This window comes from Sorex araneus, chromosome 7, assembly GCF_027595985.1.
Source record: "Sorex araneus isolate mSorAra2 chromosome 7, mSorAra2.pri, whole genome shotgun sequence".
NCBI classification, from domain to species: domain Eukaryota; kingdom Metazoa; phylum Chordata; class Mammalia; order Eulipotyphla; family Soricidae; genus Sorex; species Sorex araneus.
The window spans coordinates 33,901,430-33,926,159 of NC_073308.1; the positions used below are offsets into that span (position 1 = coordinate 33,901,430).

The window sequence follows — 24,730 nt, forward strand, 5'->3', positions numbered from 1 at the left end:
TGAACAGTTCCTACGCATGAGTACTCCTGCCTTGCTGTGGATGAAATTAAGGTCCTTCTCCTCCCCTGTGCAGAACATGTGCTGATTCGGTTAAGTTATCTCTCTGGCCCCTACTGACCTTTCTGTGGGGGGGACATACGGGCCATGTCTGGAAGTGCTCAGGGGCTACTCCTGGTTCTGTGCCCAGTGGTCACTCCTACCAATGTTCTGGGGATTGAACCAAGGTCAACCACATATGTACAAGGCAAGTGGCCCCTGGCTCTGATCCCCTCTATTTACACTTCTTCCTCCCATTTCATTCCCCTGTGGTAATCTCGGCTTTGTAACCCAGATTCAAAGGTTCTGATGCTCTTTCTTCCGCTGTTTTTATTTTTGTTTTTGTTTTTGATTAATGCTGCATGAACCTGCTTTTCCCTTTTTATGCCCCCCCATACACAGAGAAAAAAAGAACAGGGGGACCCCGAGTCATTCTGGCTCTCCTGAGCAGGCATTCATTGTTGGCAAACCAGCATCAGCTCTTTCACAAATGTGCTTGCCAGAACTTTCCAGAATTTTCCTCTCATTTCTTGCTGCTCTTTCAAATCCTATCCGCTGCATTCAGGGCTCTATAATCCCAGAGAAGAGGCAACATATGGAGTTTGAAGAGATATTTAAAAACTTGCCTGCCTTGGTGTGTTAAGGAGGGGCCGTGCCCCCGTTTCAACCCCCAGCATCTCTTATGGGCCCCTAAGCATCACCAGGAGTGATTCCTGAGTTCAGAACTAGAAGTTAAGCCCTGGGTACACCCAGGTATGCGCCCCCCACACACCAAAAAAAAAAAAAAGGAGGAAAAGGAGGAGGAGATCACAGGAAGGGAAATCTTAGATGCCCCCCATGGCTTCATGTGATGGAATCTAAGCCCAGACTGGAATTAGGTGTTTGGGGAGCTGAGGCCTGACCAGGGACCCTGGGTGTGGGTCACCTGTAAATGGTACCTCGTCAGCTAAGGCCCTGCTTTTCTCTACACAAATCCACTCTGAAGTTAGCTGTAGAGACGCAGCGCGGGCCTGAGTGTGCACGCCAAACACAGCCTTCCTCCCCCAACGCCCCTGCAAAGACTCTTTCCCCAGATTGCTCCCCCAAATGCTTTGAATGCTGCGTGTTGACTGCTGGGGGGGGCGGAGCTCATGAGCCCCCCATCATGTTGTGTCCAACACTGGGAACTTGGAAGCAGACCATTCCAGCTGGGGGTCTGGGAAGCGCCGGAGGCAGCCGCGCGCTCTGACAGCAGGGCCCAAGGAGTCCTCAGCAGGTATTACTAAGATTGTGCTGGGGGCCCGGCAGATTCAGAAGTGTCACCCTCAACCCATCACCTTCTCCTAAGAAATATTTGAGAAGACCCGTGCCAGAGAAGGCAGCGCGCTGTGTGCCGGGTGCATGGCGTCATGAATGGGGCTCTTGGAATATCCTGTGACATAAGGCTGCTCCAAAGGGGGCGGAGAAACCCCAGAGACACAAAGTGTTGCTGGTCCAGAGACTCGTGAACCGTCTGATATTCGCATTTGTACTTCAGAGGCAAAGGGGACAAACTCAAAAACTCCAGGCCGGCCAAGAGCGAGATCTGAGTACCATTTGGGTGTGGCCAAAAATACCTCAAAAATATAGATGGATAGAACTTCCCAGCCTGGGCGTCTGCTAATCAAATCAAGGACTTCAAAAGATCGGGGGTGGGGGTGTCTGGGGAGATGGTCCAGGAGGCAAGGTACTTGGCTTGCACACAGCTGACACTGGTTCAAACCCCCGCACTACGTATGGTTCCCTGAGCACTGCCAGGAGTGATCCCTGAGTGCAAAACCAGAGTAAGCCCTGAGCCGCGCTGGGCGTGGCCAAACCCCCACACTCCAAACACACTTTCCGTGCAAAGACACACTTGGCTGCTGAAGTATTTCTTGGGAATGTGCATTTCTTGTGCTTCTCTTTCCTTTTCAGTTTTGGGATCATACACAATGGTTCTGGGGGGCTATTCATCGTTCTGTGCTCAGGGCTCACTCCTGGTAGTGCTCAGAGGACCATGTGAGCGGGTGGGGGGTGGAGCCTAGGCCCTCCCATATGCAAAACATATGCATTAGCCCATTGACGTCTCCCCAGCCTAGAAATGTGCATTTCAACTGGGAGTATATAAAAATTGGCACCTCCCCAAAAAACGGAATAATTCCAAGTATGTGGGAAGTCAGGCATGAATCTCTGGGAAGTACTGTCTGATCACATGACCAAAGAGGGGTCCCTCTTTTTCCCCTCGGAGCCACCAGAACTGTGGAGTTTGGCTTACTGACAGGGGTTCCGGAAACTGCCCCACAGACTTGACTCAAACTTGATATTCCGCATGTATTCCCCAGCAGTGGGCCTTGTTGTTGTTGTTAGTTGTTTTGTTCTTTGCGGGGGGCCACGCTCATCAGTGTTCAGGTCTTACTCCTGGCTCTGCGCTCAGGGGTCCCTCCTGGCAGGGCTCGGGCAGGAGGGCGGGTGCGTGTTCCAGGAATGGAGCTGGAGTTGGCAATGCGCAAGCCAAGTGCTCTCCCCGCTGTACTCTCTCTCTCTGGCCGTCTTTGTTTGTTTTTCAGTTTTTGTTCATGGACCTTGACAGCAGCGGTTCCTGAACCAAGAGTCTAGAAAGTTCCAGAGAGTCTATGGGTTTTGTTGTTGCTGTTGTTATTGTAGTTGGGGGGGAAGGGGTCGGGTCTTGGTTGGTTGATATTTTATTATTCGGGTTTTGGTCTTACAGCGCCGAGAATCGAACCCGTGTCTTATGCTTGCAAGGCTTAGGCTTTTGCCACTGAGCCACATCCCTGGACTCCATTGTTTTTTGTTTTGTTTTGGAATGGACACCCCCCCCAATTAATTCTGGGGGTGTGGATATTCTCTCTGCTTGGGGGCCACGAAGCCCCACAACACACGGTCACCAGGCAGCGGGTACCAGAGCATGTGGGGTTTGCCACCGACGGGGCCACGGAAACATCCCTCCGTCCACACCAGAGCTGGTGGGATGGGGCTGTGCCCAGCCACAGGCCACCCAGCGGGCATGACAGCGGCTGAGTTGGTCTGGGGGCTAGGCAGGGGGACGCTGGACCCCCCACGGCACTGACCAGCCCCTCTAGCATGGAAGCATGCGGACCTCCCTGAGCTCTGGGTTTCTGCAAGAGACTGAGGGAGACGGAAGCCTCACCCCACCCCTCGGGCCCTGACCCCCCGGGACGCTCCATTCTGTGCCAGCCACCAGACGGGACTCTGCGGCACCTGCTCCAGCCACCGTCCTTCTTCCTGCGCTAGAGAGAAGGGTCCCCAGACCCGCCAGGGCCCCCGCACTGGGACTGCAGGAGCCCCGTGAGCTGAGGGGTGCTGCCCTGCGTTAGCCACCCCACCCTCCCCCTCTCCCACAAGCCAGCCAGGCTGATCCCCGCCCCGCCCTGACTGGCTTCGGGGGCTCTGACCGGCCCTTCAGTGCCTCGAGAAGCCCATCTCCAGCTGCAGCTGGAACGGCGGTCTGTCTCCCGCCCTCTGCTGGGGTGCAAGCACTGTGTGGCTGCGGGTGGGCCCCAGAGCCCCCCTGAATCCCAAGCTTTAGGCTCAGTGGGAGGGCTGGAGCCGTAGCTCAGCGGGTAGGGTGTTTGCCGTGCATGAGGCCTACCTGGGTTCGATTCCCAGCATCCCATATGGTCCCCTGAGCACCGCCAGGAGTAGTTCCTGAGTGCATGAGCCAGGAGTAACCGCTGTGCATCACCAGGTGTGACCCAAAAAGCAAAGTAAAATAAAATAAAATAAATAGACTCAGTGGGACACAGCAGCTCACTGAAGGCCTCAGGGCAGGCAGCAAAGTGAAGAGAAGGAAAAGCCCAGGGTGGCATCTGAGACTGCGGGGTCTCGCTCCTCCACCCCCCTTCCCACCCATACATGTGGTGAAGCCCCTCTTGCTCCATTGCCTCCTCCTGGAGGCCTTGCAGGATTTCATGCCCCCTTCCTGAGGCGTGGTCAACATGACAGGCAGCCACGAGGCTCCCCACCACAGCCGTGAACTCTGCAGATCAAAGGGAAGGGGGGTCTGAGACTACATGCAGCCAGGGGCCCCGACACTTCAGATGCCGCCCTCCCTCCTAGCCCTGAGTGGGGTGGCCTCCACCTCCTGTCCCTGAGCCCCAGCCAGACAGAATCCCACCCCAGCACACACACCACAGGACTGACTCCCGGGGCCGGCCTCGGGGGCGTCAGAGAGAAGGCGTCCCTCCTCACTCCCAGGGGACGCCCCTCCTCGGTCGGTCCCCCTTTCAGAGCAGGGGGGATTGGCAGGGAGAGGGGACGGAGGAAGTTCCCCTGAGGCCAGACCCCCAGGAGGTCTGCAAGAGTCTCCCCAGCCCCTGGGGCCCCTCCACGCCGTCCCGAGTCTCCCGAGACCGCCCTCCCTGCACTGAGGTGGAATCGGGAGTCTCAGAGACGACAGCTGCCCCCGCCAGCCCGGCCTGAACGCCAGTGCCCGGGGGTGACAGGAGCCTGCTGAGGGGCCCGGCTGCCCTGCAGGGGTGAGGGAGGCTCCCCGATGTCTTGGTTTTCTTTGGTTTGGAGGGAACACACTCAGCAGTGCTCAGAGCTGACTCCTGACTCTGTGCTCAAGGCTCAGGCCTGGCAGGGCTCACAGGGCAGTGCAGGGACTGGGACTGGGTTGGCTGTGTGCCCGGCCCTGTCCTGTGTCTCCGGCCCCTCCCTTCTCCCTCCGTAGTCTTGTCAAGAGCTGCCTGTTGCTTAGCAAAGGCCCTTGCAGGGACGGGTATGGGGAAGAATCTTCCAGAGAAGAGCCCCCGAGGGCCATCTCCTGTCCCCTAGCTGGCCCCACATCTGCCCACCCTGGGCCAGGGGAGCCGCTGGGACAGTGCCCATCTGGGTCCACTCTGGTCTCACACATCTTCAGCTGAGCCCGTTTGTCAAAGGACAACACGGTTGGCCGCCGCCTGCCTCCCCCACGTTAAGCCGGGGGCCGCCGGGGCAGTTTCTAGCTCATTCCCAGCCGCACAGAGAGGCAGCGCCAGCACCTTGTCAGCTCCAAGTCGCTCCTCTGCGGACTCTCCAGGGCCAAGGTGCCCGGTCACACTCGCAGGCAGGACCAGCAGCTCTGCCTGACCTTGGCTTCCCCCCCCACCCCCTCCCTCATGTGGACTCCCCGGCCTCCCTGCCTCCCCAGGCCCTTGTATTTAGGCCTTTCTCGGCATCGATGCCCCCGTCAGCCACGGTGTCAGTGAGGGTCTCTTTAAGCCCCTTCCTAACTGGCCACCTCGCTGCTGCCCTGTGATCGCTCCCTGCCTTAACCCATTGCTGCACCCACCCCTCTGCGTGTCTGGCATATGCAGACACATCTGGTTCCGTGGTGGGCAACAGAGTGGAGAGCTGCTGGGAAACTAAGACCGCCCTGGACATTCAAGGTGGACTCAATTACAGTTTTGGGCGGGAGGGTGGTTCTTGTTTAGGGCCACATCCGGTAATGCTCAGGGCTTACTCCTGGCTCTACACTCGTGCATTACGCCTGGTGGTACTCAGGGACCCTAAGGGCCACATCCGGTGATGCTCAGGGCTTATTCCTGGCTCTACACTCGTGCATTACTCCTGGTGGTGGTACTCAGGGGCCCTATGGGATACTGGGGGTGAAACCCAGTTGGTCACATGCAGTGGGTCACCTGTCACTTTACTATTGCTTCAGCCCCGGGGACTCTTACAGGTTTGAAAAGCTTATCAGGGGGCTGGAGTGATAGCACAGCAGGTAGAGCACTTGCCCTGCACAGGTTCAATGCCCAGCACCCCACATGGGTCCCTGAGCCCCACCAGGAGTGATCCCCGAGCACAGAGCCAGGAGTAACCCCTGAGCACCACCAAATATGCATATACACACACCACCCGACACACACACACACACACACAAGCTTATCAGTTCCATTTCTAAAACGATACACATTTTCCCCCACTTAGATCATAATGGGGAAGCTTTGGGCTAAGATCGAATATTGCCCAGAGAGTTTTCCAGCCTGCTGGCACTAAAGCGCTCAGCGCCAGGCCCGGGAGATTCCACATCAGAGATACACATCAGAGGTGTCTCTCAGAAGCATGTGCAGTGCCAAAGGCCGTGTTCTCTGCGCCTTCTGCCCCCATCCGTGGATGAGCCTTGGAGGCAGGGCAGTTCGCTGGTTTCTGTCGCATTCGGGTGCCCGTGTGGAGCCTTGGACGGGTGCCACTTCCCGCTAGGCCGGGGCCGAGAGAGCTAGAACAGAGGCCGCATTAAGAGTCCTGCCGGGGCGGGTGGGCGCCTGCACTCCGCAGCCCCCGGTTGGGTCTCAGCTGCCTGCCCAGGCAGAACACTGCTCGCCTTGTCGCCCCAGGAAGGAGGAATGAAAGAAGTCTCAGTTGGGACGAAGAACTCACTGCCACAGAGAGAAGGCGCCATTTAAAACATCTTTCTAAAACTTGGTGTTAGGTGTAAAAGTGAATTCTTTCTCCTTTCAAACAAGGGCCTGTGGGTGGGCAGTCGCGGCCAGCCGGCTGTATGGACAGACTGACCCTCCGGGGGAATACTAAGTCTCTGCAGGAAGCTGCACTCCTCTCCTCTACCTGCAGGTGTCGCCAGGGAGCTACCAAGCTGCGCAGTGCCTGGAGTCCCAGATTGTTTAAGTGCTTGGCCACTCCGTGCTAATTTTTTTTAAAAAGAGAGATTCCTGCTCTTCTTTTAATATGCTGTATTAAAACGCAGTGATTGTCATTGGTGTTGGAAACGGTCACAAAACAGTATAATCACATGACAAAGTCAATTTGACCATAGGCTCCTGATGGAAAACAAGAGCAAGTCCCCAAGATAGTTCAGATCCAACTTAAAAAATTAAAATTACTGAGCAATAGCACAGCGGGTAGGGCGTTTGCCTTGCACGCGGCCGACCCGGGTTTGATTCCCAGCATCCCATATGGTCCCCTGAGCACCGCCAGGAGTAACTCCTGAGTGCAAAGCCAAGAGATAACCCCTGTGCATTGCCAGGTGTGACCCAAAAAGCAAAATAATAATAATAATAATAATAATAATAATAATAATAAATTAAAACGAAAAGATTTTTAGAAAAATCACAGTGACTCAATTAAAAAAATTTTAGAGATATTTCAGGTCACAGAAACAACATCAAATTTCTAAGACCTCTTAATGTATCTAAGAGTAAGCAATCATTTGGATTTATTTATAAGTGCACTGGCTTGTTTTCTATTCTCCTGGTTCCTATTTAGGGTCTCAGGTAATCTGGGGTAAATGGGGAGAATCATACTGGGAACAGTGAGTCAGGCCAGTGAGCCTCGGGGTACACCTTTGGGTTGAAAGAGGGGCTCCAGTCGCTCAATGGCGAAAATGCACAGTCCCTTTGAGAGCCTACAACCTCCACACAGCATTCTGGCCGGAGATGGAACAGAGTCTGCATAGCTCTAAAGAAATGACAGAACAAAAGGGCATTGCTGACCCCTTCCCACTGCCACCACCATGTACGCTCACCCACCGGCCCTGTTCCAGAGACTCATAAATAAATCTCCAAAGAGATCAACTAGCTATAAAAATTTCTTGGATACCTGGTCCCACCTGAGAACACTGGGGCTGTCTCGGGAGGAGGGTGGACCAAGTTCCTGCCCTACCAAAGCTGCATCAGCCGCATTTACACACCAACAGCTGCCCCCACGCTTCCAGCCTGGCCGCCCAGTTAAATATTCTGGATTTCCTGCAGCACGCGGCTGTACTAATGGCCACAGGACATCTCCAGACTCTAAACACTAACGTCCCAGCGGGAACACACAGATTGGAAGAGGAAGGAACGTAGAAAACAACTAATCTCGACTAACATAAACAACACAGAACGCTTAACTTGCGATAACACTTTAGTAAACCTTCAGATAAGGACTTAATGTTCCCAGGGTGTGATAGAACAATTTTCACAGATTTTCTTTTACGGAAATATTTTTTTGATCATTGCATTGAGTGGTAACAAGCAATATGAAATAAATTTGATTGTGGGCCAGCTACGGGGACAGGGCTGGAGGGATGATTGAGAAAATGGAGACAACGTGGAGGGAAGGTGACAGTGGTGTGGGGGTTGGGGCTGAAGTATTGAATACCTGTAACAAATCATCATGAACAACCTTGAACATCATGAAATCACGGTGTTTAAATAAAGTGTGTGTGGGGGAAGGAGTACATTATTGAAGGACCTGCTGAATCATGATAGAAATAAGATAGAACAGAAATGAAGACTGTGGTGATTAATGTAAAAAAAAAAATATGGGGTTTGTGAGGCCCGAGCAATAGTATGGCGGGCTGGGGTGTTTGCCTTGCATACAATCAACCCAAGTTTGATCCCTGGCATCCCATATGACCCGCCAGGAGTGATTCCTGAGTACAGAACCAGGAATAATCCCTGAACACAGTCAGGGGTGGCTCAAAAATCCGGGGGAAAAAATAGGCTTGGAATGATAGCAACAAGTAGAGCACTTACCTTGCCTGAGGCCAACCCAGGTTCAATCTCTGGCATCTCACTGGTCTCCTGAGCCCTCCAGGAGTGATTCCTGAACACAGAACCCCTGAGCATTCCTGAGTGTGAACCCCAAAACAAAGCAAAACAAAGTACAAGAGAAGGTGCTGGCAGCAGAATAACAGCAAGAAAAGATTGAGGAGCTCCAACATGAGATGCAGAAAACCTCTAAAACCTCTAAAGCAGATGAGGGGGGGAAATAAGTATCCTTGGGACAGGAGCACTCAAAGGACTGGAGTACAGCATGGGAGCTCTCTCCAATTTCTCTCACTGGTGGTCCCCTGAGCACCATCAGGAGTGATCCCCAAGCACCGCTGGTGTGGCCTCCCCAAATAAATAAAAATTAAATGTAAATAAATTAAAATAATGAACATTTATTCAAAGATGCTATGTCCGTGTATCTTATCTTTGCCTACACAATAGAAAGGATTCAGGGAGCTTTAAGAAGATATTTTCAGGGCCAGAGTGATGCAGGTAGGGGCACTTGCCTTTTGTGAAGCTGTGACTGTGACAATGGTTTTTGTTCCTTTCTTTCTTTTATTTGGGGGCCACGCCTGGCAGTGCTCAGGAGTTACTTCTGCTCTGTGCTCAGGATCACTCCTGGTGGTGGTTGGAGTGCCATAGGGGATCAAACCCAGGTCGGCCACGTATAAGGCAGGCATCTCACCTGCTGTGCTATGTATTGGTCCAGCCCCTAAGACAGTGGTTTGGATCCCAGCACAGGGAACCCTGAGCTCCCCCTGTGTAGCCCCTGCACACCCACAGGTGTGATCCCTGGATACTCCCAAGTGAGCCTCCCACCCTAAAACCATTTGGGTGCTAGTCCCACCCCAATCAATGAAATGAAAATCTCTGGGAGTCAGAGCTCAGGGATTGGCACTCTGTGTGTGAGCGGGGGCTGGGATGCCTTCCTCTGCGTGGGCTTCTTTCCCCCGTGTCCAGACCGAGGCAGTGACCAACCTTGTAAGGCCGTCCTGAGGATTACAGCAGGAATGTACTCACGGTGTCATTGCTGCCACTATTTGGGGGGTGGCCACACATGATAGTACTAGAGGGGCCATTCCTGGTGGTGCTCAAGGGACTATGCGGTGCCTTAAGATACAGCCTGGAGTCCCTGCTTGCAGAACGTGTGCTCAGCCCTTGAGCCATTTTCTCCAGCCATTTGCCTGTCATTGTTAGATTTGATTAATTTGTGGCCCGTCCATGAGATTCACCAGAAAATTCTTTCCACATCTAGTTAGGAGCTATAGGAACAGATGTATGTGGACCACAAAAATGTCTTCTCTCCTGAGTCACAGTGGGTGGCAGCTTGTCCCCTGGAAGAGTCATTTCATTTGAGCCACTACTCTGGGTCTGATCACTGAGCTTTATTTTCTTATCATTTTTTAAAAATTGGGGGCCACCCCACTCAACACCTTTATTGCAAACCACAATAGCTAATTAGAGGGAGAGAACAGAAGGGAATGCCCTGCCACAGTGACAGGGTGGGGTGGGGGGAGATGGGATTGGGGAGGATGGGAGGGATGCTGGGTTTACTGGTGGTGGAGTATGGGCACTGGTGAAGGGATGGGTTCCCGAACTTTGTATGGGGGAAGCATAAGCACAGATGTGTATAAATCCGTAACTGTACCCTCATGGTGATTCATTAATTAAAAATAAATAAATTTATTAAAAATAAATAAATAAATGAGTTTAGCTAATAGTTACATTTCTTATTTTTAAAGTAAGCTACATCTATATGTGGCCAATAATATCACTGACTCCACTTGACATGACTGACATAATAAAAGAGCCTTATTTTCTCCATTCTTAAGACATAATTAGTTTTTGTCAATATTTGAGTAGGCTACTATCTTATGCTGCTTTTGTATTCATTATGTTGAATATTTTAATTTTACTTACTGGTTAGATGTAATATGTTCTATAGGAATTTTATATGCTGAAATTAAAGTCAAATAAAAGTTTTATTAAAAATTTAAAAGCTCAAAAAAAAAATATTGGGGGCCACCTCCAGCAGTGCTCAGGGCTTACACCTGGCTCTGTTCTCAGAAGCTCCTGGCGGGACTCAGGAAGCCAAGGATGGAGATCAGACTTGGGTCAGCCACATGCAATGCAAGAGTCTTAGCCCTTGTACTTTCTCCGGCATCCTTTCTATGCCCCATTCCTATGCCCCAACACAACCTGTTCTAAGTCTTGCCAAAATGATTGACACATGCATGCTCTACCTCTTGCGCTCTGTGAGCTAAACATTATTAGTTCAAGAGCAAGAACCTCTGAGCATGCAGCACCACCCAACCAAGACGGAAGGCAATCAAGCCCTCCACAGGCTCCTCACCTCAGATTTATCTACCTGGCAGGTGTGGAATGAGTCTGTTTAGCTTTATGTGCAAAACTTTCCTCCCAGGCCAATTTTCTGATGCCAATGGTGACATATTGCAAAATGAAATAAAAGTATTCAGAAGAGTAATTGAGTCCTGAAATACAACCTCCCCAAACTACAGATATCTACCTCGTCAGCCTCTCTTTGCCTGACCCGAGCTGCCATCCTCCTTAATTTACTTTCTAAATCAGACATGCATCCATCCAACCTGAAATCCGCATTGCTTTCCTGAACTCTCCTAGAAGTCCACAACTCACAGACCGACCAGCCTCACTCTCTCAATATGCGCCCCCACCAGTGGCATCTATTACCCTAATAGATGACCCAAGTCCTGCTCTCTTGGTGGATGTATAAGAGCAACACTCTACAAAGAACCCGAGCTGATGGAGAGTAGAAACGGCCACAGGGAAAGTGCACCGTGACAGATTGCTCCAACGACACCAAACCGGAGCTAAATTTGGGTGAGTCTGGTTCAGCTTGTAGAGGTAGAGGAGCCTGCTGGCTCCCATCGGCCACACGCCCATAAGTACAGGCCCCGGCCTGGACATAAGCAAAGGCCTTGAAATATCGTTCTTACTTAAGAGCTATATCCTGCTGTAAATTGCTAAAAGAGATTGCATGAGAACTTTCCTTTGAATTTTTTTTTTTTTGGAGGGGGGAGTGTTTGGACCACACCCAGAAGTGCTCAGGGATCACTCCCAGTGGTGCTCAGGGGACCAGGTACACCCATTAAACCAGGGCTGGCCATGTGCAAGGTAAGCATCTCAACTCCTGGGCTATCTCTTCCACCTACCATTCATTAGCAAGCAAGCAAGAAAGCAGGAAAACAAGAAAGCAAGCGAGAAAGAAAATAAGCAAGCAAGAAAGCAAGCAAGAAAGAAAGAACATTTGGGAAGTCACAAATGTGTGTGGAAAAAAAAACATTCTCAAAGTAGTTCTCATGAACATCACTATGGTTACCAAAACTAAGGGCCACGCAGATGTCCATGTACTGGACTCACTGTGACATCAATTACCTACGCCCACATGGTCTCCAAGGCAACCATCTAAGGCCTTTCATTTCTTTTTAAAAGATTTTTTATTGAGTCACTGTGAATTACAAAAATTATTCCTGATTGAGTTCCAGGTACACGCTGTTCCAGCACCAGTACAATCACCAGTTCCCACTTTCCTCTAACAGTGTCCCCGATTTCCTTCCCACCCCCCTGCCTGCTTCTGTGGTGGGTACTCCGCACCCGCCTCCCTTTACTTTTAAGCTGTGACTTACCATACCATTCCTGATCAGGGCATCATGCATATCACTTTAGCACCCCTATACCCCTGCCCCAGTGACAAGCTTCCTACTGAAGGCCAGTTCCCATGTTTGTTTCTATTGCCTTTGGGCACTGGTTATTCCCTTACCATGTTTCTTTATAACCCACATGTGAGAAAGATCCTGTGTCTATCCCTCTTCCTCTGACTCATTTCACTCAGCATGATACTCTCCAGATCCATCCAAGTAGCAGCAAATTGCTTTTTTTTTCTTACAAACAGTATAGTTTGTAAGAAATTTGTAAGTTTAAGTTTGTAAGAATGTTGGGTACATATACTCAAAATCCCATTGTGTATACGTACCACAATTTCTTTCTCCAGTCATCTGTTCCTGGGTTCGGGTTGTTTCCAGACTGTGGCTAATGTGAACAGTGCTGCAGTGAACACAGGAGTGCAGATGGCTTTTCTGCTCTGTTCTTTGGGGCCTTTGGTGTATTATTTCCATGAGAGAAATTACTGGGTTATATGGAAGCTCAATTTCTGATTTTTTGAGCTGGACTAGTCAACATTCCCACCAGCAGTAAATAAGGGTTCCTTTTCCCCACATTCATGCCAACATTGGTTGTTTTTGTTCTTTTTGACGAGTGCCAGTCCCTGTGGAGTGAGGTGATAGATACCTTACTGGTTTTTTGCATTTCCCTAATAAATAGTGCTATAGAGCATTGTTTCTTATACATTTTGGCCAATTGTTTTTCTTCTTTGAAGGAAATTTCTGTTCATCTCTTCTCCCTTTTTTTTTTTTTTTTTTTTTGCTTTTTGGGTCACACCTGGCGATGCACAGGGGTTATTCCTGGCTCTACACTCAGAAATTACCCTTGGCGGTGCTCAGGGGACCATATGGGATGCTGGGAATCAAACCCGGGTCGGCCGAGTGCAAGGCAAACGCCCTACCCGCTGTGCTATCACTCCAGCCCCCACTTCTTAATGGGGTTGGATGCATTTACTTTTTCTCTCTTGGACATTACCTCTTAATCTGATGAGTGGTGGTGCAATGGCCTTTCTATAGCTCAGGAGTCTATAGTTCACTGATCTCAGCAGGAATAGGGTGGAGGGACCCCGGGAGCCATATTTCCCAAGTTCTCTTCCCAAATTCCCTTCCAGGAATGTCTTCGGCACCTGCAGACGCCTCCTTCAGTCAGTCAGCTGAGTGACGCTGGCTTCTAGAAGCTTGCAGGCTGGGAATTATATCATGGAAGAGCTCGTTCCGTACTAACACCACTTGGGGGTGTCAGGAGCTGAACACAGGGCCTGATGCATGACATATGTTCTACCACAGAACTACATGCCTGACCTTTTAAATAATATTTTTATTCTGCAGTGGTGCGGGGGGGGGGGGTGCTAGGAGCAACTACCCTCAGCCTGGCAGTACTGGTTCTGACGGGCACTCAAAGGTGTTGATGGCACCAATGATGAGGATCACCAGGGCACACCTATGAAGCCACCGGGGGGTCCGACTTGGGGCCTCTTGCATACAAGCTGTGCATTAGTGCTTTGAACTTGATCCCCTGCCTCCTGCCCCACCCCCACCACCCCCTCCATGACCAGTGTGAGCTTGGGGCTTCATTTTTTTCCTTACAAACAGTAGTTGGTAAGAAAATGGCTGTATAGCTAGTCATTGGAAAGGAGGGAGCCCAACATTTACCAAGTCTACACTGCAGGAGTTATGTCCACCTGTGCTCGTAGAACATTCAGATAGTTCATGTGGTGGGTCTGGCTCTTCTCTTGTGAATGAGGGGATGAGTGTGGAGACAGCGGGGAGCTTGGCTCAGTCCTGCAGCTGGTTAGAGCCTACCTGGAAATCTCACACCAAATGGCTGAAAAGTGCATCAGACTCTAGGCTCGTGCACAGGGACCAGGCTGGGGACTGTCACGCACTGTCTCAGTCATGGCCACAGGACTTGCCATGGTCCTTCCTACTGATTTCACTCGCAATGTGAGAAGAGTTGGGACACAACATTTGAGTCTAGAATAAAATAATCGGTAAAATCCAAAAACTTTAGACCAAAATTTAATCCTGAAGCTGACAAGATTTATTAATGACATATTTTAATTGCTACACATGATTCTAATAGCAAATGTCTTTAGCCTTTCATTCAAGTAATAATGATGTTTTAAGAGTATAAATATATACGTATAAAATATTACAAAAACTGAAAAGTTTTCTAATGAGAACATCCTGAGTATGAAGTAATGAACACCAAGATGAAAACTTCCACACCAATATTTTAGGAAATTCTTCAAAGAAGTGCCACCTTTGGGGGGAAAAATTCCTTATACAGACATCTACAATGTATAAAACTTGGTAGCAAAAATACCACTTGACAGATCACTGGCTTTAATACATAAATATAAAAAACTCCAGAAGAATACAAGCTCAAAAGCCAAAGAGAAAAGCAACTGAAAGCAAGTTTCTACATTGCACCATTTGAAAACACAGGACATGTTGGTCATGCTATAAGAGACCAGTCCCGGGATTCTCCTCCCAAAAAGAAAATCATCAAGTTTATTCACGGTACTAACAACCAATTTTTACTATTCATGCCAAGACTGGGACAGTGAAAGAATAACTTCCAGGGGCTGTTGGATGTCACCCAGTCAGAATTGATAAGAGTCTTTCAAATTACATCGTTGTAGTAAAAGAACGTCAAATTATTATCTCCTTAATGACAGATTTCTCAAGTAGAAATCAGGTCAGAGACAAAGGTTGTCTTACTTGGGTTTTGCTTTGGGGGAGGGGGCACACCCGGTGATGCTCAAGGGGCTTCTCCAGCTCTGTGCTCAGGGTCCCCCCTCAGGAGTGCTTAGGAGAACCAGGAGGCAAAGATCCAGCCTCTGTCTCTGCCTCTCTTCTCAAAAGCTAGTGTGACTTTGGCAACACTTATCAGGTCTTAAATTATATCCTCACAGCCCTCTGCTGAGATGTGACCCCGGGGGCTGCACGCATGTGCCGCTCCTCTGCAGCTGCACGAGCATGAATCCAGACCCAGCTGAACCAAATTCAACATGGGCAGCTACGAGCATGAATCCAGACCCAGCTGAACCAAATTCAACATGGGCAGCTACTTGCAGAATGTCTCCAAGCCAGCTGTGACCCCTATGCCCGCCCAGGAGGGGAAAGGTGATTTCTCTCTCTCTCTCTCTCTCTCTCTCTCTCTCTCTCTCTCTCTCTCTCGTCCCTTCCCGGGGATGAAGGGCGTGGGGACCACCATATTATGACGACCACGATGGGATTTACAAGCTTGCAATGATCCAATATCCGGAAGAAATCTCCCTGGACTTAGTTGTTAAAGTACAGAAATCCAAAACCGACCTCATTTCCCTTCACAACAGGTCTGACTCTAGTGGGGTGCTCCTAAGAATAATGGTGAGGATTGTGTTGAAATATTGAATGTAACCAAAGTAAATAGAAAGTAAAGTGAAATTTATCAGTTATAAGGGAGGGGTGCGGGGGTGGGCGGGATGGGAGGCATACTGTGGTTTTTTTTTTTTTTTTTTCGGTGGTGGGATATGGGCACTGGTGAAGGGATGGTTGTTTCAGCATTGTATGACTAAGACTTAAGCCTGAAAGCATTGTAATTTTCCACATGGTGATTCAATAAAATAAATTAAAAAAAAATTATATCCTCACAGCCACCATTCTGGAACTTAGATAACACAGCATCCAATCAGGTCGTTGAGTCATATTATTAACGTGTAATGAAGAACTATTTATAATTCAGAAAGACTTTTTCTAAATTACAATGTAAATGAATATTCATATGTATAATTTAATCCATATTTACATTACAGTTTGGAAACCATGCCCTTGAACATGCTATTCAAGATGGCAAGGAGTTGGCCCTTCAGGAAGAAAGTTTAGGAGGATTTTCCAATGCAAATTTAGCTTTCTTAGTTCAACTGACATTGATGATTTCACCATAAACCTTGTCCTTGCTATTTGCAGAGGAGGGAAAAGGCACAACGGTACTGTTATTCAATTTTCCAGTCCTGAGAAAAAGAACTATTTATAAACATCCTAATGAACCAACTTGACAGTGTCTCCATGCTCGAGAGAAATGTTTCAAATGTAAAGCAGGGAAAAAATAGAGAAATGCCATCACTTGGTTTTATTCCTAATTCTCAGTTTCCTTCTGTTGCGCCCAGGTTTCAGTACGGAGAGAATCAGGAAGAACTGCAGAAAGACTTCAGGAGCGACTCCTCGGGCACTTGAGATCTGGGGTCCACCACTCCCCCCGGCAGCCCTGGGCTCTGCCACAGTCACACTCCCCTGTTGCTGCTTCACGTCCTCTCCCTCTGGGGGGCTCCCCCTTGGGGCTCCTTCACGGCTGGTCCTGGGCGTTAAAGTGCCTCCCCTGCCCACCGTGTTCACACCCACTGGATCCTCCTGGGGGTACATTCCTCTGAGCTCACGGCACCATCCAGCGCTGGTGTCCAGTCCGTCGTGTCCCGGCCAGCGCGGCCCAAACCCGTCTGCGGGCCTCCTCCTCTGCCCTTCTCCCGGCCAGCTTCCCACAGATCCGGACTCAGTTCGGAGCCAAAGCAGAGAATGAGGGACTTGGCGACAGACTCCAGGTCCTGGAGGCCGAGGCGAGGGGTTGTCTCCTGACTGCCATCCACGGAGGCCACATGGACGCCGAGGGCGGCGTGCAGCCCCCTGACCAGGCTGCAGAGATTACTGACACTGCTCTTGAAGAGAGGCGCATCGCCAGGGCGTCCTGTGCGGGGAGAAGAAGAAGCTCATTGGCCTTCCCACTGTCCCTCAGCGCTCCTGGCTTCTAAGTTTGTCTCCTTATGAGACAATTCTGAAGGGTTTAAAGTTATCCCACTAGAACGTCAACTGAACCAGTCTTTTGGGAAGACAATATGGACATTCCTCAAACAACTCCCTTCCATGGGACCCAGCGATCCCACTCCTGGGAATATACCTCAAGGTCCCAAAAGCACAATGCAGAGAAGATAGCTGCACACCTATGTTCACTGCAGCACTAGTCACAACCAATCTGGAAACCACCCCAATGCCCTCAGACAGATGCCCAGATAGACTACGATACATCTGCACAATGGAATACTATGCAGCCTTCAGAAAAGATAAAGTCATGCAATTTTGCTGAAACCTGGATGGACCTGGAGAGTATCATGTTGAGTGAGATTAGTCAGAGGAAAAGGGACAGACTCTGAATGATCTCTCTCCTATGTGAGGTACAAAGAAACTTCGCAGGGGATCGGCTCCTCCGCCCCTGAGTGGCCATGATCCCAGAGGCACACAAACCAATCTCGGAATGCAGTGGCTGCTGGCAGAAATACCTCTGGACTTAATTACTAAAATACCAGAATTCCAAAACTGCGAGCCTACTTTTGGGGCCATGGGACATCACATGCTCTTCATTATCAGCAATAGAAAACAAATGATCTAATAATGCCTTTTCGGCAGGTCTGATTGTTGGGGGGGGGGGGAAATTCCAAATAACAATAGTGGGTTTTCTGTTGAAAATTGAATGTAATCAAAGTAAAGAGAGAATAAAGTGAAAATCATCTGCCACACAGGCAGGGTGGCGGGTGGGAGGGGGGGTATACTGGGATTCTTGGTGGTGGAACATGTGCACTGCTGAAGGGATGGGTATTGGATCATTGTATGACTGAGACTTAATCCTGAAAGCTTTGTAACTGTTCTCACGATGATTCAATAAAATTTTTTTAAAAATTTATAAAAATAAAAAAATTGAAAAAAAAAAAAGAAAGAAAGAAACTTTGCAGAGGACTATCAAAAGCCCAGTGGTGATAGAAATGAAGAGTAGAACTGGTCTTTGCTAGGAAACTTGGCACGGGGTGAGGGGTGAGGGGGATAAGTTAGAGAAGGGGACAGTAGAACATGGGGAGGGGAAAGTGCCTGCCCCCGAGGCAGGCTGGAGGGTGGGAGGGAAACTGGCAACATTGGTGGAAGGTGGTGGGCACCGGTGAAGGGATTGGCGTTGGAACAATATATGCCTGAACTAACCATATCTTTGTAACTTTGCAATTCATAGTGATTCAACTAAAAAAAAAAATTTTTTTTAACTGAAAAGTTAAAAAAAATCATCCCACTTATTAGGGTCTAACTTTTTAGGTAAAGGGGCTTAGATATAATAAATGGGAACGAAAAGATGCAAATTTCTGTAAGTGTAATTAATGTCGGTGAAAAAGCATGCTATGCTTCAGATAGATTTGGGGGGCGGGAAGTCTGAGTCCTTCAACTCTAAATTTCTGCTTGACTCCAAATCCCACTTGGGCGCCATACCTCTCAGCGCAGACACGGTCATTTGAATGGTTTGCTCTAAGCACTGTTTTAACTTCAGGAATTCAGAGGCAAGATTAGCCATCTTCTTCCCATCCTGGTAACCAGAATCTTCTTCTTGCACTTGAGTTCTGAAACTTTTCTGTGGAAAACGAAGTTAATGTGTTTCTAAGTGCATGTACTAGGACCCACGGCACTGAGGCTTAGTCAGTGCTTAACTCTTACCTTTGAGAGAGCTGGGTTCCATCTCCTGACCTGTGCTTAGTTCTATTGAGGGGGGGTGGGGGAGGGTGGATGGTGGTCTGGGCCATACCCAGTGGTGCTCAGGGCTCACTCCTGGCTCTGTGCTCAAGGATCTTTATGGGATTCCGGGGATGGAACCAGGGTCAGTGTGTGCAAGGCAAGTGCCCATCTGCTGTTCTATTGCTCTGAACCATGTTCCTCCTTTTTAACTCACTAACATATTTTCCTCCTTACGTGTGACATGAGAGTAAATGACTTTCTGTCTACAGGGCTGGAGAGAGTTCAGTGGGCAGAATGCGCATGCAGGAGGCCCAGGTTCGATCCCCAGCACTGCATGAGCCTCTGAGCACTGCTTCGAGCAACCCCAAGCATGGAGCCAGGAGTAGCCTCCAAGCACCACTGGGTCTCCCTCAAAAATAAGTAAGTAAGGGGGCTGGAGTGATAGCACAGCGGGTAGGGTGTTTGCCTTGCACACAGCCGACCCAGGTTCGATTCCCAGCATCCCGTATGGTTCCCTGAGCCATTCCAGGAGTAATTCCTGAGTGCAGAGCCAGGAGTAACCCCTGTGCATCGCCAGGTGTGAACCAAAAAGAAAAAAAAAAAAAAGTAAATAAGTCGTCCCATTCGCTGATGCTTTAAAATCTCTGTGCAGATTGTTAAACACAGTTGGGGGAGAGGGGCTGCCATAACTATTTCAGCAAAAATGACAGTTATTATGGGAGTAAGATAGATAAAATACATTAATATGAATCAACTTGGGGCCAGAGCAATAGTACAGCAGGTAGGACGCTTGCTTTGCATGCGGCCGACCTGGGTTCAATCCCCAGCATGCCATATGGTCCCCCAAGGACCACCAGAAGTAATCCCCTGAGCATTGCTGGGTGTCACCCAAAAAGAAAAAAAAAAATCAACTTCTATACACTAGCCTGTCCCTGCTAAAACTAGTAAGCTGTGACATCCCGGAGGGAGGAGCGAGGGCACTGCCACGTGGGCTTCAACCCAACATGCACAAAGGAGATCTGTGGCTGAGCACAAACACAGAACAGGGCCCGGGGGGTGGGGAGGGGGGCAGGGGAGCCCTGTGCACACATGAGGCCTGGGGTTGGGCTCCTGGCACTGCCCCCTCTCCCAAATAACAGAAGATGAGCAGCTCTACTTGAACCAAATGCAGTTATAAAAGAAGTGGATTTTAAGAACTTCGTTCCTCTTACTGTTTTCCACTCGGCAAAGATGCTTTCCAGAGATCCAATCAATCCCGTGGCGTGAGCGCACATCTGTTTGGAAGCCTGGAAGATATTTTATCCTTTTTAAACAATCATTCCAGAAATATTTTACTGTACAAGGGTATTAAAATGTTATTAAGCAAATAACATTCGGAAGGATCGAATCCTAGGACTGTGAGGACAGACAGGATAAGGAGAAGAATAGTCTCAAGTTCAGCAGTGGAGGGTCTTGGACACTTTGATGGTTGTGGGGTGCACCTGTGTACATCAAAACCATAAACTCGGAGTCAAAATGATAATTAGGCAGGTCAGGAGATTGCCTTGCATATGGCAACCCAGATTTGATCCCTAGCACCCCATGTGGTCTTCCAGAGTCAGGAGTAAGCCCAGCCACCCCTACAAAAAAATAAATAAATAAAAGCCATAAACATGAACACTATTGTAGCCATGCAGTCTAAACTGTAGAATTAACTTTTAAAGGAAAAAAAAAAGGACTCTGGCCTATAAATCAGAGAACAGCGTTCTTTTTCTGGAACTGCAATTCAACAGCTAAAGTACCGAAGTCAAGTAAAAAAAACTTCTTTCCAGACAAACTGCCTAGTCAATGTCTATATTTGCGATGGGTGTCCTCTGAGATTTGTTACAATGATAGCATTTGTTTAAAAAGTATTTGTAGTAATGAAATGTCTAAAGCTTCCCTTGGAAGTGACTGAAGTAACCGATATCTTCAGCATATATTATTATTTGAGGTCTCTATGTATGCATTTTTCCAGTTTTATTGATCTATGATGGACATATAAGATTGTGTTAGTTGGAGGGACGGTACGTAATTGAACGTACTATGAAATAATCACAACACAGCCAACATTCATCATCTCACAGAACTGTAAAACATTTTCACCATGCAGTGAAAAGTGTTTTTTCTTTTTGTTTATCATTATTTCTACTGGAAGCGCAGGATTTACAGTACTGTGAGCGACAGGGCTTCATGCATACACCATCCCACAGTGCACTCCACATGGCCAGCTTCCCTCCTCCATTGCAGGATCCCTCCCCACCCACCCTCCCCTCCCCCCACCCTCCCCACACCCCACCTCCACCCTCACTAAATTCAGGTCTGCAGTCTCCAATAACAAAACAGCCCAAGGCAAATTAAAATAGACAAATGCATAAAACTCCAGTTCTTGGAGCTAAACTTGTTTTTTTGTTTTGGGCCACACCCGGCAATGCTCAGGGCTTAATTCTCACTCTGCACTCAGGAATCTCTCCTGGCAGTTCCCCGGGGACCATACAGGATGCTCGGGATCAAACCTGGGTCGGCAACATGCAAGGCAAGCACCCCACCCACTGTACTCTCTCTCCAACCTCTCAGCTAAGCTGTTTTTTAGAAAATCAATTTGCCGGTGGCATGGTGAGAGATAGCACCCTCTTTTAATCCTCTTACCTCATTCTGGGCATACTGGCTTGAGAGAGTGTGTTGAAATTCTTTTGCTCTTTCTAATGTAGAATCTAAAAGGATCTTCATTCCTAAGCCTACACCATCATAAATAGCTTCCATGAACTCCTCCTAGAATGTTTTTACATTAAAACAAAAAAGATCAAATATAAAATTATAATTTCTGCTTTTCTTTCTTTTTTTTTTTTTTTTAGGGCTAATACTCCAAGTTTAAAATCCAGTAATTATGGGATAAGAACTAGAAGCCTCTAAGGAAAGAAAATGGTCCAATCTGTCGCTTGGTCCTATGTATAACATGTTGTGACAATGCTCATTAGCTTGGGCTGGATTCTGCATTGCGGAGATGCAGACCGCTCAAACACAATGCTGTTTAAGAGTGTGAAGGAGTCAAGCTAGCAAGTGTTTTGGCATTATAAAGGGTTCGTCCTGTGATGAGAGCATCAGCTATGGCCAAACCAATACAACAGGTCGGGCAAGGTTCCAAAAGAATCCAGTTCTCTAAACAGATGAGATGGAAGCCAGGTTAAATCTTGCCAAACTTGAAAAGTAGGAGCTATTTTCTTTCTCTCTCTTTTTTTTTTTGTAGTAATTTTTCGTAATTTATTTTTTAAATTTTCGTTTTATTTTAAAATTTGTTTGTTTGTTTTTGGACCACACCCAGTGATGCTGGGGGTTATTCCTGGCTCTGGGCTCAGGAATCACTCCTGGAGAGCTGGGGGGACCATGTGAGATGCCGGGGATCAAACCAGGGTGAGCTGCGTGCAAAGCAAGCGCCCAACCCTCTGTATTACCTCTCTGGCCCCAGTTAGAGCTATTTTCAAATTAAAACCCCACCCTGTTCCGTGATGCTATTTTCAGAAGTCTCTACCCTCAACTCCACTTCCTCAAAGGCTCCTTCCAGCTCAGCGTCGCTCAGTTACCTGCGCGGCAGCAGCCTTGGCGCTGCTCTCCAGAAAGTGCAGCCTGCTCCCTGCCAGAACTGCCAACCGCCCCACGTGCTTTACAGTTTGTAAAACAATCTCGGTGACTTTGGTTTGCGCTTCCTTCACCATTGATGAAATCTCCGAGGAACATCCCTGTAAGGTAAAAACGGACCATGAGGGGCCGGGCGATAGTACAGCAGGCAGGGCACTTGCCTTTATGGCGGGGAGGGGAGAGGGGAGGAGTCAGAGGGAGAGGGGGAGGGAAAGGGATGTGGGGGCCCACACATGCCCTGCGGAGTCCTTGCCCACCTCCGGGGCTGGCCCACTAGGGTGACTCTTCCAGGCGCATGTCTGCCCCGACTCTCTAGGACTGGCTGGTGGTGTTGGTACCCACACTAGGTGGCCACCCACCCCTGTATCTCCTCATCACCTATATGCAAAGAGAATCTCATCCAGGAGATCTGTCCCCACGAACTGGTCATCTGGTAAGTATCTGCAGAGCCTCAGTATTCAAAATCAGACATCCCATCCCCTGTCTGTCCAGCACGCACTGTCCTTGCCAGGGGACCCCTGGTGAATGAACCAACGTGTTGAGCTGTGGGGCGGGGCTGTACAGGGTTATCAGAGCAGTGTTTGACCACGTCTTGGGTGGACTCAGAAAGCCCCCCTAGAGAAGAAAAATGGACCTTTACAGTAAACGTCTGTGGCCAGGGTTGCGGCTCGAGTGGCAGAGCACAAGCTAACACAGTAAGGCCAGAGTCCATCTCTGACCTGAGGTATCGTTTCCCCCTACACCCCCGTGACACCACTGGGAGTGGCTCCTATGAAAAGACAAATCAATGACAGATGCCAGTTTCACCTGTTAGCTCAATGACATTGAGAAAGCGCTATCAAGACGCTGGAGAGAGAGTACAGCGGGGCGGGTACCTGCCTGGCACATGGCCAACCCGGGTTCAACCTGGGTTCAGTCTCTGACACTCCAGAGGGTCCCCTGAGTCCCACTAGGAGAGATCCCTGGGTGCAGGGCCAGGAGAAAGCCCTGAGCACCACCAGGTGGCGTGACACCAAACCCCGGAACACCCCTCACAAACTCGTACCCCAAAAACAGGAAAGAAAAAATAATTGCCCAACAAAACTTGTGGCTAGTTTTAGTCATGTCATGAAACTCTGGCTACAGATACAGAAACAGAAATGTCTTACGGTAATTTCCAGAAACTTCCGAGAGGATTATTGTCGGCTCGGGATGTGGCACAGTGTCAACATGTGTGTTTTGTATGCAGGAGACCTGGGTTTGATTCCCAGCACAGAAAGAGAAATAATGAACAAACTAGGAAAGAAGACATGGGGGGGGGGCACTCTCACAGCAGGGTGGGCCAGCTCCCACGCAGAGTCAGCCCTGGAAGCTGCTCCCGCACCCCTGAGCTGCTGCCGTGCCTCCGGCAGGACGCCACTGCCTCAAGACTCCCCTCTCACACTCAGGCCTGACCTCGCCCAAAGCATTCCCAATCCTCGACCCAATCGAGGTCACCAGGTGTGTGACTCCAGCAGCGAGCCCTCCCCAGGCCATAAGCAGGAACAGACTCTGCCTCGTGTGCCCAGGACCAGCCTGGTGTGACTGTTATGAGCATGAGCTCTGGGTCCAACTCCAGCCCCATCACTCAGTGGTGCTGTCATGGAGAACGGGCTCCTCTCTGCCCGGGACACATTCCTAAGCCTATAAAAGGGTGCGGGTGACAGCACCCTCACCAGGGACTGTGACGTGAGTGGTAAGGGAGCCAGTAGAGGCAAATCACGCCCCCTGCTTGGTCTGCTCCCCAGAAAGCCCTGTCAAGTCTTGGCTCAGTAACTCAGTGTGGACATTCGGGGTTTTGAAACAGAACTCACTTTGGCAAATGCTACAGGTCTAATTGGGGGAAGAAGCCAACAGCAGAAAGTCAGTAAGAAGTCCTTACCGGAAAAACTTCTCCCACTGATAATCAGCAAGTCAAGTTACCTGCAAAAACAACTGCAAGTAGCCTCCTAGTTTTTTGACCTCCTGCCTCAGGTCGTCTTCCAGTCCTGCGGGGTTACAAGAAGGACGGACGCCATCCAGCCAGTGCGGCACCAGCACCGAGAGCTGCCCGAAAGCACACGTGACTTGCAGAGTAAGTGACTGGGTTGCTCGATCAGAAAATACTTTGAAAGAAAGAAAGAAAATGATTGGAAGAAATGATCTCCAGAGAAACACGGTTAGCACGCACATGATCACAACCCAAAGGCTGTAACACAATCAGAAAATGGATACACAGAATGGAACAAATGGATGGATGGGAAACATGGTACAAAACAAAGCAGAAAGCCAAGAAAGTTGAATCGTTAA

The 24,730-nt window shown here is 49.2% G+C and overlaps 1 protein-coding gene across 1 annotated transcript in view; it reads right to left on the reverse strand.

Moving 5' to 3' along the window:
• Positions 1 to 16,033: 16,033 nt before the first annotated feature.
• Positions 16,034 to 24,730, reverse strand: part of KIF14 (kinesin family member 14) — a 56,437-nt gene continuing 47,740 nt past the window's right edge. Inside the window, exons 24-29 of the mRNA XM_055144752.1 lie at positions 24,365 to 24,546; positions 22,369 to 22,524; positions 21,437 to 21,559; positions 19,981 to 20,055; positions 18,530 to 18,668; positions 16,034 to 16,970 (exon numbers count right to left, since the gene is read on the reverse strand). Coding sequence (XP_055000727.1) covers positions 16,621 to 16,970; positions 18,530 to 18,668; positions 19,981 to 20,055; positions 21,437 to 21,559; positions 22,369 to 22,524; positions 24,365 to 24,546 — 1,025 coding nt within the window. The 3' untranslated portion in view covers positions 16,034 to 16,620. The remainder of the gene's footprint in view (positions 16,971 to 18,529; positions 18,669 to 19,980; positions 20,056 to 21,436; positions 21,560 to 22,368; positions 22,525 to 24,364; positions 24,547 to 24,730) is intronic.